The sequence below is a fragment of the Pipistrellus hanaki genome (genome assembly GCF_964339955.1).
Source record: "Pipistrellus hanaki genome assembly, chromosome: 3".
In the NCBI taxonomy this organism is placed as follows: domain Eukaryota; kingdom Metazoa; phylum Chordata; class Mammalia; order Chiroptera; family Vespertilionidae; genus Pipistrellus; species Pipistrellus hanaki.
The window spans coordinates 27,292,102-27,312,798 of NC_140505.1; the positions used below are offsets into that span (position 1 = coordinate 27,292,102).

The 20,697-nt window shown below is 36.6% G+C and overlaps 1 protein-coding gene across 3 annotated transcripts in view; it reads left to right on the forward strand.

The window, feature by feature from the left end:
• The window catches only part of ANKRD10 (ankyrin repeat domain 10), a 35,327-nt gene extending 15,118 nt beyond the window's left edge, over positions 1-20,209 (forward strand). For all 3 annotated transcript variants that reach the window (XM_084879857.1, XM_084879858.1, XM_084879859.1), the window contains exons 4-6: positions 6,073-6,308; positions 15,372-15,467; positions 18,595-20,209. In XM_084879857.1, coding sequence (XP_084735983.1) covers positions 6,073-6,308; positions 15,372-15,467; positions 18,595-19,070 — 808 coding nt within the window. In that variant the 3' untranslated portion in view covers positions 19,071-20,209. The remainder of the gene's footprint in view (positions 1-6,072; positions 6,309-15,371; positions 15,468-18,594) is intronic.
• The last annotated feature ends 488 nt before the right edge of the window (positions 20,210-20,697 follow it).

The following is a 20,697-nucleotide window of genomic DNA, read 5'->3' on the forward strand; positions in this document are numbered from 1 at the left end:
TTTTCATAATTATTTAAGAGTTTGGATACCAAAGGGTTAAAAATATACATTTTTCTTTTACTGAAGAAATCTTATGATGTTTGCTAAAGTTTTGTTTGTACAAATGGACATTTAGTAATGTTTTTAATCTTTTTTTTAATGATTCCATGTATTTGCTTATTTTCATCTAGGAATAGTTACTAATGTATTTGAGATACAGCATACCAAATTTTAAAGTAACCAGAATCGTGAGTTAATGGTTTTTAGTCCATACTGTTAAATTTTGTTGAAATATTGACATAATTAAATTGGCTTCATGCTAAAAATTATAAGTGATTGAGGAGGCAGTGTTTTAGAGCAATAGCTTTTGGTCAAGGAGGTCACATGACAATGGCCTGTGCTCAATAAGTGTGCTTCTGCACTTCATGTATGTATATGTATTTTTAATCCAAATGTTGCCTGCAAATATGTGATCCCTTATTATTTAAGTTTCCTGTTTTATGAACCATTGCCCTTTTTAAATCACACAGAAGATTCTTAATCTGTAAAAACTACACATGTCAATGTTTTACAGCTACGTAATTCGAATTGACTTGATTTTTTCAAGTAATCCTAGAAAGGGGGAGCATTCCATATAGAAACTGCTGAAACTGCCACAGGTGCTTCTCCGAAAACCTTACAGTTGTGGCATTGAATGTTCAGTATGGCTTCCTTTCTCCACACGAGGCATACTGTTGAGGTATTTGTTGCGGTGATTGGTTTTAATGCTAATCTAGGAATTCAGATATAGATTCTTTAGATTTGCATGCTTTGCTTACCCTAATTTATGATATCTACCTTTTTATTTGTAAACTAACAATAGTTAAGCTGAGATCAGAATTTTAACAGAAATATTATTTATATAAAAATTGTGGTTATCTATTATTGTCACATGGCATTAATAAAAAGAAAACATCCTGAAGGTGATGTGACAACTCAGATTCTAAAATCTATATTCAGGTATTTCCTGATCCGTGGTTTTTCAAATTAAAAATAAAAACTGTTACTAGAATGGCTTCTCGTGTATTCTAATTATGTGACACTATAAGTGGAAAATAGATGGGGAATTGGCTAGCAGTAGAATGGAATTTGTTTTAAAATTCTTTGAAAAGACATTCTTAGGTATAATAAATTTAATATTCTATTCAGAATTTTATTACAAAAAATACTACATAAGCATTTATGTTTTTAACTTCAGTAAAGTTTAAAAAAAAATACCAGTTTGATTTTTCCAGTTAGTTAGCAGAGCACTAGTCTATGTCTTTCCATGTTTTCATATTTCAATTTTGAAATAATACTAACAACCATTGGAAAAAATGGGTGGTCTGCCTGAAGACTGTGTTTCATGTTGACTTACAGGAACTAGAACCTACAGATCACTTCTGTAGCAAATTGGTCTTACCAGCCTAAAAATCTGATGATGTCAGTTTTCATGTACTTCAACAAACTAGACCTGATTTGAACATCAAGTTGATTAATATCTGGTTTCTTTAAATCTCTCATTTTCTAAGATTTTTAAAATGGATATTAGGACCAGAGAGGGTCAACTAGAGCTATAGAACACTTGGTCCCATTTGGGTCCTCTTGTTTTCAGAAATGGACAAAGAAAAATTTTAGACTAGGTGTAGTCTGTGTGCCCAAGTGCATCAAACTAAAGGTGCCAAATTAAAAAAGATTTAATGTCTATACTAAATGTTTTCGAGAGTAATTTTGAACATTTTCTTCCAGATACTGTAAATTTTTCTTTATCAGTACCTCACTTGAGGTTCAATAGCAGTGGCCTGCAGTTAGTGCAGTGTGGCCTATCACACCACAGTGAACACCTAGAGATTGATTGAAAGGTGATAGCTTGACTGTTTAAAAAGTACTCTAAAAGAACAAGGTACCACATTTAATGTGAAGTTATTATAGAACCTGTCAATCTTAAGCCACATTCATGTGCCCAGCTCCCATGGAGTTTTAGGAAAATAACAGGATAGCTTAGGTTAAACTTGGAGCACTATAAATAGAGTTTGAAGGGTTAATGAATTGATGATAACCAGGATTAGTGTTTCAGCTCTTAAAACGAAATTTTAAAACATTTGAGACATGCTTATTAGCAAATAGGACAGCTTATATGAAAAAAGAATTTAAAGACCTGAGCTGCTTTTGTTAAACATTAAAAGTGTTTTGAGAATGGTACCATGTAATGATTATTCCAGCTTTTATTTGAAAACCCATGTGATTTTCAGCCTCTGTAGTTCATATGAAAGTCCTCTCTACTTATTTAACATTAAAAAGTGATTTGAGGAACTAAGACCTATAAAGACAAGGTTTTTTGTTTGTTTGTTTGTTTGTTTGAATTGAATAGTGCATAAAATAGAAAGTCTTGCCGAAACTGGTTTGGCTCAGTGGATAGAGTGCCGGCCTGTACTGAAAGGTCCCAGGTTCAGTTCCGGTCAAGGGCATGTACCTTAGTTGTGGGCACATCCCCAGTGGGGGGTGTGCAAGAGGCAGCTGATCGATGATTCTCTCTCATCAATGTTTCTAACTCTCTATCCCTCTTCCTTCCTTTCTGTGGAAAATCAAATATATATATATATATATATATATATATATATATATAGAGAGAGAGAGAGAGAGAGAGAGAGAGAGTCTTTACTAGAAAGATTTTTTTCAGGAACCCATAGACAGTTATTAAGAATAGAGAGGATTAGTTTGTTAACAGGTCCAGCCTCCTGATTGTTTTTGAATGGCCCATAAACTAAAAATGATTTTTACATATTTAAATGGTTGACCAAAAAACAAAAACAAAATTAGTATGATTCATAAAATTATATGAAATTCTAATTTCGATACTCAAAAATAAAGGTTTGTTAATACATAAGCTCAGTTGTTTATATATTGTCTGAGGCTTACTTTCAGGCTAAAATAACAGAGTAGTCATTGAGTCAGTGGCTTCAAAGACCCAAAATATTTATTTTCTAGCCCTTTACAGAAAAAGTTCCTCCGCCTAAATTAGATGATCTCTAATGTTACTTTCCATTCAGTTTTTTGTAATGTGCATTCTGTGATTGAGCAGCCACTTGTAAGTTTTTAAATGTGAGCGGAGCAGAATTAGGGAGTTAAACATTCCACAGGGGTGGAATGGAGGAATGAATATATTAGTAAGTAGGAGAGGAGATGGGGGAAGGAAAACATTGAGAGGCAAAAGAGGGGACTAGTGGCTTTGGTTGTTGTGTATCAGTATCAGGTGTTAACATCTTTTGCTTCAGAGAAATATAAAGTCTATTAAAGTAAATTATATATTGTGTATACCAGTATTCAGTCTTTAATAACCTGAGTAATAATATATTTGAAATCTTCTATAGCTTCCTAGAAGTAGAGAAAGGCTATTTTATTTCTATTTCCTATACTACAGGGATATCGCCAAAATTATAACCTCCCAATTAATTTTTCCACAGACACCAAATGTCCCAGATTATGATCTGTCCATACATTTTATAGAATATTTAGACCTTCCTTTTGGATCACTCTAACCTCTGGTACCCCAAAGTTATATGAGGAACCAATCTGACTTGTTACTGTTCTCTCCCACTTGGTCAGTCCATGCAGAAGGAGTGTATAGCTGAGTTGGCTCTAGTTCTTCTTTTGAGTTTTGAAGATAATAGTTGACACAACTTGGAATTTGGTTGGCTCTTTCTCAATCAAATGATGTGCAAGTGTTTGGCTACTTTCGGTAAAGGAGGAGGTAGGGTGGTGATGTCTAGGTCTTTTATTAAGGCAGATAATGCCACTTAAACATTTACAATCTTTACACTCTCTGGATATTGGCACTAATTTGTTGCTTATTTTTCTTTAAGGTTTATTTCTTTGAAAGAACAGTAAACTGCTATTCTAGCCCAAATTCAGTCTACTGTTAAGTTTCTGAATGAAGTGTAAAGGAACTGGGTATATTTTGAATGTTACTCTTTTCAGCAACTTCAAAATGTTGGCATGCTCCTTAAACAAGTTTTCCTTGGTGAACTGGCCTTTATGGTTGTAGATTCCATTTTTAAAAATCTGTGTACTGTTCCTTTTTATTCTGTGATCCACTAAGGAGTAATCTTTACTGTCAACTTTATTGTTCTAATTTTAAGCATCAATCTCTCATTTTTTTATTCTTTGATTTTAGAGAGCAAGTCCATACTTACCTGTAGAAATGATCATTGTATAAAGTTTGCTTATGTTCTGGGTCTTCATCTTTTCAAATTTGGAAAAGCTAAGACTTAAAAAAAATTTTTCAGGTGGCAACTTTTGTTTTTGTGTTTACATTCTTGAAGAAGTAGACCTTTCTGCACCATCTTTATATGTGATATCTTCTGAAAATGAAATGCATCATTTAAAAATAGTCCAGCTATACACTGTAATGTTACATTTGAATAACAAGTTGATATTAAAAATCAAGAATATGATTATTTTGTATGCATGTAATTTGCTCTGCCCAAATTTCAGTAGTTTCCATTTAATTTATGTATCAAAATAAAAACATTAAGAATTCTAGAATAATATTCATCAGAGGTAAAATTAAAATGTCCATTTTAGTTCCCCAGTAGCCTGATACAACTGCCTTCTATGTTTAAGAAAATATTGTTGGTTTCTGGAATTCGTAAGACTTGTCTCTTTTATATCTGATAAAATTGAGTTTGGGCTTTTGCCTTTCTTCAAGATGTATAATACATTTCTTTATGCCATCTGCTAAAAAGTGAAGAGATGTTTAATGATTATCCAAGAATATATAGATTATTCATTTCTGGGGTGGAGTTTTATGAGTACGATGGCTGGAAATAGGAACTCAAGGCTTATTTTTATCTTTGAAAATGAAAGACCCTGATTTGGCAGTTTTCTCTCTGGAAAAAAAGGTTTCTTTTTTGACATTAATATTAGCCTAGGAAACAAACCAAAGGTTCTGCATTGGTTATTTCACTTACACAAAATAAAGCCTTATTTGGTCATACCTTTGCCTGTAGCATAGCTTACTGAGTAGGTATGAAGATATCTTTGCACATATGTTTGATATTTCTGCAATTTCAGTTTATCAACCTGTAGCTAACAACCTATTTTGCTTTTTTTGCAGATTTATTTCACAGAGCAGTGTATTTTCTTGTTCTCCAGGGGAACTTCAACATGGAGTTGCTTTTGTTCTTTAAATGTTTATTGTTTCCTAATTAAGATCTCTAAGCTCAACTGGTTCTTTTATATTCATCTTATTCAGATCTTTCACTTACACCATCAGTTCCTCCTTTAATTTGAATATTAGCTACTATAGAAGATATCAAACCTTTACTTGTTATATTAACCACGTAAGATGTTGATTCTTTTCAGTAGTGACACTCTTAGCCTTAGGGCATGAGTTCCTAGAATAGTAGTTGGCTTTCACAGGAACTATCCACTCATAATGCTCTAGAATGCCAACTCCTACAAGTTTTCCTAAGCAAGGCAAAAAACAAAACAAACAAACAAACAAAAAATCCCTCAACTCTTCACATCTCCAGCCTATTAACAAATTATTTTAATGTCAGGACATCCTTCTAAACTTCCACTTATAGTGTCACATAAAATTATAGTTGGTAAGCAATTGCATACCTTTGTTTTTAGGAAGCCGATTGTTATGAATGCCATGGACAATTTCAGTACATGTTTGTTTGTTAATGATTTTACTCAAGCTAAAGGAATGGATTATTAAAATTAAGTGCTGATAATATAGAATTCAGGTTGAGTCTGAAGTTAGCATAAATTTAGGTTCTTCAGACTAACAAAAAATGATTTTGAGACGTTAAATAGGAAGATGCCTTTTTTTAAAGTTTACTATATTGATTTTTAAATTACTATCGCCCAAATCTTGCTTAGTAATCAAATGTGCATAAGAGACAAGTTAGTTACAGAGCTAGGATGAGTAACGCCTTCTTTAATGAAGGCTTGCTGTAAATCTATATATTCTTTCATATCACCTTCAGATAGTTAGTCAGTTCGGCAGGAGCAGAGACCAGATGAAAATGCTAATGGGAGGTAATTCAGTGTTTTTGTGTTGTACAGCCTGAGAAATGCCAGTGGCCTGACAGCAGCAGACATTGCTCAAACCCAGGGTTTCCAAGAATGTACCCAGTTTCTCTTGAACCTCCAGAATTGTCATCTGAACCGTTTCTATAATAATGGCACCTTAAATGGGGGCCATCAGAATATATTTCCTAATCATGTTAGTATGGGAACAAATCGCAAGAGATGCTTGGAAGATTCGGAACCCTTTGAAGTGAAGAAAGCTAGAACCGAAGGTGAGACCACTTTGTAGGCAAGTGTTTACTTTCTTTAACATGTTTTCTTTTTTTTATGGCTGAAAGCACCTCAAGATAAGACCTTCACGTAAGGTGGTACTGTGCCCGGAGGATTCTGGTACAGTGAAGGTGGAGTTTTTCCTGTATTGCTACTTTGAAGATTTGGCCATTTAACAAAAGGGGAGAACGTAAGAGGGCAGTGTTGACAGGTCAAATATAAATGTGCGTTGATAACATTTCTGCATGCCCAGGTTTACCTTCCAGAAATGAGAAAGATTTTTCTTGTTGTTCCTGTTGGAAATACAACTATTAAAAAAAATCTGCCCCTGTGCCTGATTTCTTTGTTTCCCATAAATGTCCCCGAGCTTATAACAATTGTTGGTCTGGTAGTAAAACATAGTTTCACATCTGGGAAGGTAGATGTTGGCTATACTGTTGCACTTGCACTGTGATTTGGCCTCAGCTGGACTCCATGACCCACGTGGTAGTGTGCATTTGTCACAAGATCTGATATGTCACTTTGAGGACTTAATACTCTGTAAGGTAAGTCAAATTTTAGGTATTCTTCCACTTTTTTTATCTTTAGTTTTGGAGTTTGCAAATGATTAGGAGCAGTCATTCTTGAAGTTGGGGAAAAAGCTTTATTTAGGAAAAAATTACATATACGTATATAAAATATCTTAAACAGAGGACAGATTTATAGCTTGGCAGGAATATTTAGCAAACTTATACAGAGGCAATTTAGAGATGACAGTGAAAAGTAATCACTGAAATTAATGCACTCCGGTAAGATTTGATGAAAATACAAAATGTGCCCTTTGACTTAAAAAAATTAGCCCTCACTGGTTTGGTTCAGTGGTTAGAGTGTTGGCCTGTGGACCAAAAGATCGAGGGTTCAATTCCCAGTCAATGGCACATATCTCAATTGCAGGTTCTCCCCAATCTGGTCATTGTGCGTGCAATAAGCAACCAATCAGTATATCTCACATTGATGTTTCTCTTTCTCTTCCCCTCTCCTTCCCTCCCTCCCACTCTAAAAATCAATGGGAACAAATATCCTTAGATAAAGAGTAAAAAAAAAAATTTTTTTTTTAAATCAACTATACAAGTATAGTATGAGAAAACACTGCTGGTTAGAGGTGTTTAAATTTTATGGGTCAATTTCCACTCTTCATTGCTTTGTCTCTAATGAGTATATTCAGACAAAAAGTATGTGTTTTTTTTTATGACAAAAATTGTAATATCTACTTCATAACTTCTGACATCTTGGTCAGTGTAAAAATTTAAGGTTATGTGACTTTTAAATGAATGAGTGAACTTAAATGTAATAGTTTATCAAATTCATAGCATTATGAGCCTAATAAATCCAGAAAGTGCTATGATAAAACACAATGAGGTATGTATACCTATACTTCAAATGTGGTGTTCTTAAAAAAGTGTTGCTCAGCATTGTCATTTATTTGCAACATGTTTCACTATATATTTTCTAATGTATTTTTTTTTAAATATATTTTATTGATTTTTGTACAGAGAGGAAGGGAGATAGAGAGTTAAAAACATCAATGAGAGAGAGTCATCAATCAGCTGCCTCTTGCACACCCCCTACTGGGGATATGCCCGCAACCAAGGTACATGCCCTTGACCGGAATCGAACCTGGGGCCCTTCAGTCCCCAAGCCGATGCTCTATCCATTGAGCCAAACCGGTCCCGGCTTCTAATGTATTTTTAAAGCTCTTTAAAAGCATACACTTTTTTAAAATACTTCTAAAAATTTAATGCCTGAATGATATTGTGGAATGATATTGTTAGCTTCATTGTGCCCTCATTCTGACTATGTCTGTGAATGTAGTTTGGTAGGATAAATCTTAAATTCTGTTTGTTTTTAAAAAGTTTGACACAACACTCTAAGATGTAGAAATGTACCTAGAGAGGTTTTAAAACTAGTTTCTGAAGGTTTTATGGTGAACTGATTTGGCCAATATCTCACTGTTTCTGTCCTAAGTTTCCTAAATCCTATTACACACAAATTTAGTTTGAAGCATTATGCAGGTTTTTAGGGGTTTTATTTTCCTTCTCCAGACAAGGATTCATTTAGGTAGACCAGAGTTAGAGATTTATATCTTACACACTAAACTCACCATACAGCTTTCACAAATCACCATACCTAACAACCCGAGGATGCCAATTAGGAAGAAAATGTGCTTTATGCTGGCATTTAAGTTTGCAGGTAATAATTATACAAACCTAAGGTTGAGCACTGCTCCATATATACATGAAATAATACTTGTCACGATCACGGGAGAAATCATTGCTCTTCCAGTGTTAATCATTTGTCTTCTGAGCATTATTTTAATTATTTGCTCATTAAAATTTCTAGTACTCCAGTCCTGAGATTGCCCCACATGTGACTTAAGAGTGTGTTTGTATGAATTCATATTTGTAAGCATAGATAGAGTTGTCTTCTTCCAACCCCCATGCCTGCTCCACTCTCTTCTCTAGGGGAAAGGAAGAGTTGAATTTTTTCATTTTACCATTGTGTACTTGCTGGATGTTAGGGCATTCTTGATTACTAAAACAAGATTTTCCCCCAACTACCTGAATCTTCTAAATGAAGTTCTTTGCTTCCGTACTCTAGTTATTTCCATTTGACCAGTTTTTTAGTATGCAATTCAAGATCAGTTGCCTTAGTTCATTTAAATTTGGGCATTTTTTAAAATTTTCTATTTATGTGAGCTTAAATCTGCTCATTCTGAATTTTTTTTTTTTTTTTTTTTCTTCTCATACGAGGACATATTTAGAGAGAGGAGGGGACACGAGAGAGAGAGAGAGAAACATTGGCTGCTCCTTATGCTCCCTGACAGGATTGAACCTCTGCAGCCCAGGTACATGCCCTGACCAGGAATTGAACTATTCGATACACAGGACGACACAATGTACTGAGCCTCTCCAGCTGACCCTGAATTCATTTTGTGGATAAGTTTTTGATTCTTATGCCAAAGTGAAAGTACTTTTTTCCTAATGTAACATGCACATAAAATACTTTTTTAAATCACATATGGAAGTATTTGGAAGAGTTTAAAATTATTTTTTTTCTTTTTTGAAGTACAAGTTTGGCTTTTTCTTATGGGTTACTGAAATATCTTGGTTAAATAAATGCATATCTCGAACCAATTCTTAAAAGATGTGCCCTGTAAAATTCACTCCTTTAATTTTTTTACTTTAGAATCATGAGTCTGAAAGTTACCTACTCTTCCCTATAGAAAGTAATATCTCTCTGCTTTCAGTAATCCATTTTCAAATATTTTAAGCTATAATAATTGGAGTGATTTTCCCTTAGAAATTATATTGATCTGAAGAACCAAGAGGAGCAATAATGCCTTGGCCTTTTTGTGCTGTTCGGATGTGAACTGTCCTTTGGAAGCAGGTGTCTTGTATACAGTCATTCACACCAGAATCAAAATGTGCTTTGGTCAGAACAGAGATAATAGGGCCATAGAACTCAAGGGTGAAATAAAATCCAAAGTTACTTACGTGGTTGGTTTTGGTGAAAAGTATTTTGGGGTAATATTTCCCATTATGGGATTTTATGATGGTGCAAGGAAGTAGCTATGTAATTAGGTTTGGATTTCTCCCCCCATTTATAAACCATTTGCTCAAGGTGGAATGACACATGGACTTCAGAACTTAAGCTGGCATTGCTTTACAAAGATGTGCTTGATTTTGTTAGCATTCTTAGTCGTCAGGAGTAACGCTACAATTATTCATGTATTTCTTGAGAGCTGTTGTCCAGATAACTAATGATCCTGGCTAGAAAAGAATGGCAGTTTCACCCATTAGAGAAACCTTTACCTTGTTTTTAGCCAGTAATCTTTTGGAGGTGCAGCTCTAGAATTGTGAGTGGGGAAGGGTACTGTGAGTAACAGACTTACGTAGTAACTTCACAGTTTTATTTTCTATGGCAATACCAGATCTCAAATGTTAGGTTGGCCTCATGGTTTTGTTTTAATCAAATCTGTGTATTATTGATCTTAGCATCTCATACATATGTGTGAGTATGTAATATTAAAACATTTTTAAAAAAATATATTTTATTGATTTTTTACAGAGAGGAGAGAGGGATAGAGAGCTAGAAACATCGATGAGAGAGAAACATCGACCAGCTGCCTCTTGCACACCCCCTACCGGGGATGTGCCCGCAACCAATGTACATGCCCCTGACCGGAATCGAACCTGGGACCTTTCAGTCCGCAGACCGACGCTCTACCACTGAACCAAACCGGTTTTGGCTAATATTAAAACATTTAAAAAGAAATTATCTTCAACATGAATGACTCAGTTTAAAATTAGCAGAAGGACGTTTCTCAGCACACTTCTCCTGGGATGAATTTAACAGGATTTTCACTTTCTGTTCTTAATTGCTCATGTTGACCAGCCTAAATGACTGCGGGGGGAAGAAGGTAGATGTGCCTTAACACATTTGTTAATATTTGTCAACTAGTTATTTAAAGAGTCAAGAAGTCAGATTTTTTTTAATGTAATTATTTCTATGGAGTGTCATATAAATACAATACTATCATTGTGTTTCCTTAGTGTTCTCAAACTTGCAGTAAATGGCTATATTTGTGTAATGTGGTTTTTTTTTTAAATTTGACCACAGAGAACACTTGATTGTGTTAGAATAACAAATGGTTGTTATCCTTAAACACATAGCAATCTAGAAATACAATTTGAATGAATTATATAAGAACCAAGCATTTCCGGTGATTCCCACTTTTATTCTTGTAATCTTGAATTCCAGCCTCATGTGCTAGTCTGTTTCCAGTGTGTGCGGCTGCAGTGGGAATCCCCCATTGGCATATTCTGTGTTTTAACAACTCCAACCCCTCCTTAGTTTTGCAGTTCTGTCATTTATGCATCCCCACTGCTCTCCTCTCTTGAATTTCCCCCACCCCCTGGTCTGCAGTTGGGACTGTGTCGAAGTTCCCCAAAAGGTTACCTTACAGAACCCCTTTTGCAGTGGCTTTAGGTACTATTTTTAACAGGATATTTATTTTCAAAATTAGTTATTTGGGTTAAATGTGCTCTCTAGTAGAACAAAGAATAGTTCAAACTAGTAATGGCTGGTGGGAAACCTTTCCCTCCTGATTGTTTTAATGGGGAACTGAGGTCAGAGTTCCCAGTTCAGTGGAGAAACCATAGGGGTGTGGCATCCTGCTCCTGCCACTGGGCGGTGGTCAGCACCTCGGAGGGACCCCTGCCTGGCACTGTGAAGATGCACCAAGAAAATTAGGTCACTGTCTTACAACACTGAGCTGCTTTTAAATCCGCTGTGTGAAACTAGCCAGTTTTACACATCCAGTATGGAGTAAGTCTAGGGAATTTTTATAAGCTTTTCCTACATTTTAAACTGTTCTTTCATGTTTTGTGTAGTTTTAGAAGCTTTCTTAGAATTGGCTTTAGGGGTTTTATTCAGCCCTTCAGCTTTAAATGAAAATACAAATGCAGGCCTCTGCTACCCCGGCACCTTCCTGAATGGAGCACCTTGACTCCGCGGAGGTCAAGGATGAGAAGACTTCCTGGGCAGTGACTGCTTGTGTTGGTTTTGAGCCAGGCCTAGATAGTTTTCCCACATAGTGTGCATTGTTTAATGTGTGCTAGAATCCTCAACAAATACCTGCTTTGGGGGTCAGAAGGTAAGGACACTTTACAAGTTCAGTAATTTTTTCTTTTATCGGTGGGGGTAAATAAACAGGAAGGGAAAATGTTTTTCCAAAACAATAAAAATTTACAGTTTTGGAAGAATTCAGAAGTGTTTACAGATCACCTTTCTCAGATGCAACATGGAATATTTAAAGTTAACTTTGGTGATAGGTAGGTGTGAGAGAAAATGCCACAGGTGACACCTGTGATTGTCAGGAAAGGAGTCAAATCCAGATCCAATGTTTTGAACATTCTGAGAGACCAATTATAATTTCATGACAAAGTACAATTTTTTTTAAAGATATAATTGATTTTTTACAGAGGAAGGGAGAGGGATAGAGAGGTAGAAACATTGATGAGAAACGTCCATCAGCCACCACCACCTACTGGGGATGTGCTCGCGACCAAGGTACATGCCCTTGACCAGAATTGAACCCGGGACCCTTCAGTCTGCAGGCCGATGCTCTAACCATTGAGCAAAACCGGTCAGGACCATAAAGTACAATTTAAAAAAGCAAATGCAGCCTTAATGCCCCTGTATAATTGAGTGCTCACTATATGCAAGTGCTAAGACATTAGTATGAAATTACTGAGGGTTCTGGGTCAGCTGGATTAGCCAAGTAGTGAAATATCCTTGCAGATACTTCATGGGAAAAATACTACAAAGATGGTCTATCCTTAGAGAAATAATTAAATTCTAGGCTGTCTACATTAGCATATGCTTCCTACATTAAAGAGTTTGAAAGCCTTTGTTTTTGTTTCATTTTTATCTTTTATTAATGAGAAACTTATCTGCATTAATAAAAGACATCTGCTAAGTGGAACAATTTTAGGGCATAATTACTAGTGCACTGGATAGTCCTCTAAGGGATTCATATTTGCTTTAAAACGGCATTGCGCCCCAGGTCCTCTGGATACACATTTTTGTTTTGAACTTCCTTTGCCACCGACTCTCTGGCCCCCTAGTGGCAAGTCCGCCTTCATGTCCCTCTTCCACTTCTCTGAAATGACCGGTGGTTTCCATGTTCCTGGTTGCTGTAGTTCATATTTCTTGCTTGCTTCCTGTTTGTGCCCTTTATGGCTAGAGTGTAGGTTTCATTTGTTGATATGAGTACTATTGTAGGCACTGGGCTCAAAAGGTGAGTTGGCAGATATAACTTTGATGATTATGGGATAATGATGCTCATTTTTTTAAAAATTTAAAATATATAGTATTTATTTCAGAGGAAAGGAGAGGGAGAGAAAAACATCAGTGATGAGAGAATCACGGATTGGCTGCCTCCCTCACGTCCCTCTTTCCCCCTATTTGGGATGGAGCCTGCAACCCAGGCATGTGCCCTGACCAGGAACTGAACTGTGACCTGGTTCATAGGTTAATGCTCAACCACTGAGCCACACTGGCTGGGCTTGCTTTTTTTTTTTTTTTTTTTTTTTTTTTTTTTTAATTTCAGAGGGGAAGGAGAGAGAAACATCAATGATGAGAGAGAATCATGGATTGCCTGCCTTCTGCACATCCCCCACTAGGGATTGAGCCCACAACCTGGGTATGTGCCCCTGACCGGAATTGAACCCAAGACCCTTCGGTCTGCAGGCCAATGCTCCATCCACAGAGCCAAACCAGCCAGGGCTGGGCTTACCTTTTAACAAACAACAACAACAACAAAAAAGTGCTTTTCCCAGGTCTGAAATTGTAGACAATGTAGTTGCCACTTTGCCCAAGGAACACTGAAACCTGAGCTCCACAACAAAGCCAGACATTGAGTATGGCTACTGAAGCTACTCTGTGTCCCAAGGATGCCTTTTTTACAAGGACATTTGCGGTTTTGCCACGATAGCCTGCACCTGTTCTCAGTCTACACCTGATTTGGCTTATCGGGCATTAGAGTGCAGAAAAGGGGAAACCACACCCCGTGTAGACTAAGAACTCCCTGAAGGTTGTATGGATTGTGACAACTGGTATTTGGGACACCCCTTTCCACTCCTCCCCATTTATGAGATGGCTTACTGCTGAACTCTTGAAAGTGTTGTTTCATAGTGAAGGTAGAACCTTGCCTGTCACTTACTTCGGGCCTGCAGAGGATTACAAAAAGCATTGAGTGGAAAATACTGAAATCCGTGGTTTAATGCCTAGTTTTTCAAAGCGCCTCTCTTTGTAGACTGTTTTTGGCCTCACAGCTGTACAGATTTCTACTTTCAACTACACAAAATCACACACTTCTGGTTCTCTCACATGCTAATTCAGAATTTGTTTCTCTTTCATTAAGACTATACTATCATCTTTAGTTTAAACAGTTAAGGGAATAATCTGGAATATGTTCATTCCTATATTGAAAATGACTTGTGTGCCTCTAAAACTAGAAGGAAGTAAAGCTGCAAAATTCAAGTCTGCTTTTAAATTATTTAAAAGAAATACTTAGCAGTAAAAGTGGTTGCTTATTTTTTGACCCCAAAATAATGCTAGTTCTTTATCTGAGTAAAGATCTAGAAATGCACACAAAGATGCCTTTATAAAGATTGATTTAATTATGGTATTCACAATAGGAAAGAAGACTGAAGCATCCCAAACAGTAGCAGGGACTTTGGTGGTGGGCAAATTATAATACGGCCGTACAATGGGCGTTCAACTTGAAAGATTCTTTTGAACTTAGTTGATAGGGATGCCTTGATGCCATGGTAAATGAATAAAAGCAAAGCATAAAAATGATTTTTAGGTTTTGGTTTTGAGAGAAAAAAATACGTGTTTAAGACTAGATTTGTTATATCAAATGAGAGTGGCTGCTCCTGAGAAGTTGGGATACTAGGGTGTTTTTTTTTGGGGGGGGGGGGGTAGGAGTGGGGGGAGGTTGGTTTTTCTGCACCGAGTATGTAGTATTTGGAGGAAAAGAGATTAAATGTGCATATTAGCTTTTCTCCAAGACACAGAGCATGATGATTTTATAAGAAATGTACATGTACCTTCGGCTCCAAATACCTTGGAATTAAAACTAATTTTACTGTATCTAGAAGCACAGAGGCTGGTACCACATGGGGACAGTATTGGCAGGCTGTCTTGAGTCTTGGCTTTTACCTTATTTTCTGTTACTGAAAGTCATGATTTTTGTGTTGCTACCCAAGAACTGTCCTAGTATTTATGAAAAAACAATTGATGGACATTTTGAGGCATAATATATAATATATTGAGTTTAAAAACATTTGTAATACTGTGGGAAAGTTTCTCGGTAGTATACTAAGATCATTTGTGTAGATTATGAAATTATTTGAAAAAAAAATCTCGTCAGAAGTTCAGTGCTCTAACAAAATGGAATGAGAAATATTTGTCTTGTGTGTGCAGGGGATCTAAAATTGCCTTTGTTTCCTGTGCAGCTCAAAGCTTGGATTACTGCATGCCACTAGTGAACAGCGAGGCGGAAGATGATGCTGAAAAAATGCACGTCGATAGAGAGTTTGCTGTCGTAACAGGTGGGAGTGGACAGTTTCCTGTTAGCTGCAACAACAGTCCAATGGTCGAAGACACCACACAGCAGGAGGGTGGTTCTGTTGGACCAAAAGAAATAGAAATATATACTGTTTCAGCAATGCAGACCCCTTGTCGTTGCAAGAATCAGTATGCATATTATTTCTAACAGCAGCTTTCAAACGAGTTTTGCACTTTGTTGTGTAGTGTTTCAAAGAATGTTATAATTTGCATATCTTGGGCAAGTTTGTAGGATAAGTGTTTTTGGCGTATTCTATGGATATGAAAAATATAAGTGCAATCTATATTTTGATTTTAAACTTTTGCTTAATGTGCCTTGTTTAATAAGGTTTTGCATTTTTTATTTTCTGATGGAGGACTTTGGGTGAATATACTGAATGAATGCTTATTGGTAGTAACTTCAAAGCGATTAACAGCCAGAAGTCTGACTCGCCATAAACCTTGAGAAATAGTAAACATTGTAGTTTTAACTTGTAACCAGTCGCGCCAGTATGGAATCTGTCATTCGACGCTCAGTGGTTGCTCTGGTTTCTGTGCCACTCACTCAAGGTCTGGTAAAATGCTGACTACCATCTCTCACAAAACACATTTTCTACGCTAACACTTTTAGTATGTTAAAATTTTAGTATAGGTAGTCATCCATTTTTAAAAGGCCAAGCCTCAGTTTCTTTTAGCTTTTTAAGATTTATCCATTTAGTAAATGCTTTTTTTCTACAATCTTTTATTTAGGTACCATGAAAATATTTTAGCCATTCTTTTACTGTTTTAATATATTTAGAAATAGATACTGGCTTTTTAAAAGTTTTATTATGTCTTTATGCCAAATTCTCTACTGGGGATAAAAGATGATATATTTTGTTTTCCAGACTTACATGAAAAAAATCATTTCTGTTTTAAAAAATGAAAAGAGATGTATACATCTTTCTAGAAGCTACAAATTGTTATGGGAGGACTCACCTTTTTGCCAAATAATTAAATGAAACAAAACTCAAAGCCAGTTCATTTGTTTTTTTTTTAATGGCACTGCTACATGCTTTTAAAAAGGCAGAAGTAATCAATCTCCAAACATTAATTCCCTGGATTTTCAGGTTAAACTTAATACCAAGCTTGAACATAACATTAAATGCCATAATTTTTCCAATCCCAGCTCATCCCATATACAAGTGCCAGTAAGCGTCCTCATATTTTCCATCATTTCACTTTCAACATTATCTGACTGAATAAACAAAAATTAAAATAGCTAGAGATTACTTGTAGCCGATGAATGAGTAAATGAATGAGTCTCGGAAAGCAGCTTGGAACAGAATGACGGACAGTATTGGAGCAGGTCAGTGGGCTCTGTCTTAGCCATTTTCTAGCATGTCTGCCATTTTCTTGCTCAGTTTTATCAGATTTCTTACAATGATATGAGGTTATCTACTAACCTTGATTTTTAGATTGCATAATGCACTAAAGGAAAGCAGTACACGCACGGTGAACATTAAAAAAAAAAAGTCTTGTTACCTCAGATTTCTGAGGCCATGCTCATTTACCCTTACAGACTCAATCACCTGAAAATAGGATTTTCACCTTTTTTAGTAGTAGTACGGCAGTTATTAATAATTATCAAACTTGCCGCCATACCCATGAGTTTTGACCCAGGAACAATTATTTATACTTTAAAAAAAATTAATAATTAATATAAATATTTCCCTGGAACAGCTTGGTGTTTTTCTTTTTATTTTACTTCATGTTTAGTTCTTGAAACACTTGCTCTCTAGTCTTGAGTTTTAACTAGATAGAAAAGCTATCACTTACTTTTTTTTTAAATTTTCATAAGCCCCTAAAGAATTTATAATAATTATTAAACTATGATTGTCATTTAAATTGCCAGAAAATTGATGACTAATGGAATGTCTAGGAGATGTTTTTGTTCATTGAACAAACTGGTTTTTTTGTTGGCAGGGAGATTTGCAGGCACACAAAAACCTGTGTTCGAGTGCAAGTCAGAGGTCTATAGATGGTGAACCCAAGAGTGGGCCCTTAAAGGGGACAGGCGCACTGTGTGAGATGTTAGGGTGATCAGATATGCAAAATGAGTCCCCACCTGTTATAGCGTAGCTCTTCTGTGTTTAATATCATACCATGCTTTAATAGCGCAGAACATTAAAATTTAATATTAATAAGCAAGACATAATTTTAGATCATTCTCTATACTGTGCTGTGAACGCCTATGAACATGAATATTAACTCTCTAGTGTCATACAGAAAAATACCTTGTAATTGCCTATTCCCATGTGCCCAAACGTTTTGTGACTTTTTTTGGTAAGACATCCTTCTTTTAATGGATGCAGATTAACCTATCAACATTTTCCAATGTAAGTTGTTTTTGAAAGTGGAACCTTGGCTGTAATGATCACCTTAATTGCTGACCTCGGAAGAAACTTCAGAACTGCCATTGGCCCAAGACTGTGTGCACGAGAACCATTCGTTCCTGCCTGTGGCCGCTGTGCTCGGCACTCTGCAGAGCTGCCGCGTGGCACTGGGCAGAAGTGCCACGTAGATCTGAGTGTTAAAAGGAAAAGCGGTTCCTGCTCATGTTCCTGGCTTTCCTGGCCTGTGAGGTGTGACCCTGCCTCACCCAGTCCGAGGAGCTGCCTATTTCACCTGCTTCAGAACCGCTTTCCTCCTGTTAAGAGCTGGAGAAGTTTGTGCTGTTTCAGCCTTTTGTGGGAATCCTTACATTCAGTTCTGATGGACTTTCTCAGGGGTGATTTTAAAAACTGTTCTCCGAGAATAGTCTTAAAATGGGAATTTTTTTGACAGCTTTTCAGTACCATTGGTATTTTTCATGCAATATATTTGTCAACGTAAGTTTTTTTTTAATTTTTGGCTCCCCAACACTACTGAAATTGATAAATGTTCCCTTTCTTACAAGGCAAATGCTACTGTTGTGTTTTATTTTAAAATCTGTGTATGGTTTTCACTTTGGAAAAGGAATTGGGTTGTTTAAAAAAAAAAAAAAAAAAACAACGAATAAGTCCTTTAAAATTGTAGCAGCAATGAAGCATTTTATAGTTTCTCCTCCCCTCTGGTTCTGAATTTTGGTGACAGGTGTATTTCTTAATGCAGATATGAAAAACAGTAGCTCCGTATCGAACACATTGACAAACGGATGTGTCATCAATGGACATTTGGACTTCTCTTCCACGACTCAGATCAATGGGATGGAAAGCAGGAATAACCAGTGCTTAACAGGATCTAATGGAATTAGCAATGGATTAGTTCCAGGACGACCATTTCCAAGTAGCCAGGGTTCTCTCTGTGTTAACGGGACTGAGGAGCCAGAAAAGACCATGGGCGTTAACCCTGAGATGTGCGGTTCTCTGCACCTGAACGGGAGTCCGAGTAGCTGCGTAGCCAATAGACCTTCCTGGGTGGAGGATATTGGGGAGAATTTGCACTATGGACATTACCACGGGTTCGGGGACACTGCTGAAAGCATCCCCGAGCTTAATAGTGTGATAGAGCATTCCAATTCTGTGAAGGTGGAAGAAAGGTATGACATTGCCGTCCTGGGTACCATGAACCTCTACCACGGCTCTTAAAGGCACGTGGCCGGGCTCTGTCTGGAAGCATTAATCCTTCCTAGTAGCCAACTCAGAATACAACTAATGTAGCATCCACTTTTAAAGGAATGCCACAACTTGTCCTGTTTTTTTATACTTTAACTTTCTGAAAAAGGAAACTTGCATTTATACGACAGGTTCCTCGTGAGTCCTGGCGGAAGCACGAGTGGGCGTGTGGAGTGCATCCAAGTCCTTTCCACAGGTAGCGGCACTCTCAAACGATGCACTTTTGCGATTTAATTTTTCTGCTGCCAATCTGTCACCATAAATTGGCAATTTTTCCTTTTGTCAAATATAAAGATAAATTGGAGGCAGTTATAGAGGTGCTTGGTAGTTTGACTCTTTGCACATGGGCATCATTTTGAAAAGCTTGCTTTTTCCTCATTCCTGCAGGATTTTTGACAGAAGACAGTTATTTTCCTATGCAAGGTCTGGCCTTACAAAGATGACTTGCAGTGATTTGTATGAAGACAAAAAAATTTGTGCTTTTCAAAGTTCTTGCATTGAAACTTTGCAGCTTGACATGTAAAGGTCTCGCTTGTAGACACACACAGTGGTTTGGACACATGAGTCATGTCCCTTCTTTCCTAATGTAACTCACTGCCTGGGTTTCATTGAAAACACATGCAGCCAGGGACTGACTTCTGATTGATTGTTCCTATTACACATTTCCTACTTTGTCTCTAGAGTTTTTACTGCAGATAACGGTTTCCTTTATATGTAGTGGAAGTTATTATTTGTAGGAACTGTCAGGTCAAACTGCTTAACTGACCACTCTGACTTATATTTCCTTTTTTCGTTGTTTTTGTTTTTCTGGGGGTTTTCTGCTTTAAAATATATACCACTATGTATATCCAGTAAACAGAGAGAATTTTGAATCTCTTTTAATAAAACTGTTAAGTTTATGGTTTTGTAGAAATTAGCTTTTGTTTAGGTGACACTGTGGTTACACTGTGCAAATATTGTAATGGGTTTTTACTTTTCTGTTTTTTGTAATAAAAATGGGTGAAGATAGAGAAAATGTCAAATGAACAAGCCAATGTTCTAGCGTGTTACTAACATTTTGTTTTTTTAAACTGTCCTTTACAAATTGAATTAAAAAAATCCTCTTACACTCAGTTTGTTCCTAGGGTGTGGTTTCTTTCCTCGTGAGGAGTGTGTGTGTCTATAAGGTGTGTGTGTGTGTGTGGGGGGGGTATTGTGTCCGTGGAAGTGGGAGGAGTAGGAAGGGAGGTGGGAGTTTAATATTGCCTTTCATTTTGCTTATGAGGTTTTACTTTATTCTTCTGACTCCTGCCATGTAGTGTTTTTTATCTCCTTTGATTTATACTCTAGTTTGAGAGACACTTTGTCTCACTGGATGTGGGGTGGCGGGAGGACAGGTAATAAAGTGCTATCAGCTAACAGTATTGTCCTTGTGTTATTTTCATAAATGACAACAATCATACTGGACTCAACTTTTTTGGGTCAAGCAGATATTAATGAATATAAGCCTTTCAAAATTTTAACTTCTAATTAGTAAATGGCCATTCCGGCATGCCTATATATGTTATTTAAGCCCTAACTGATTTGGCTTAGTAGATGGAGCATCAGGCTGCAGGTTCAA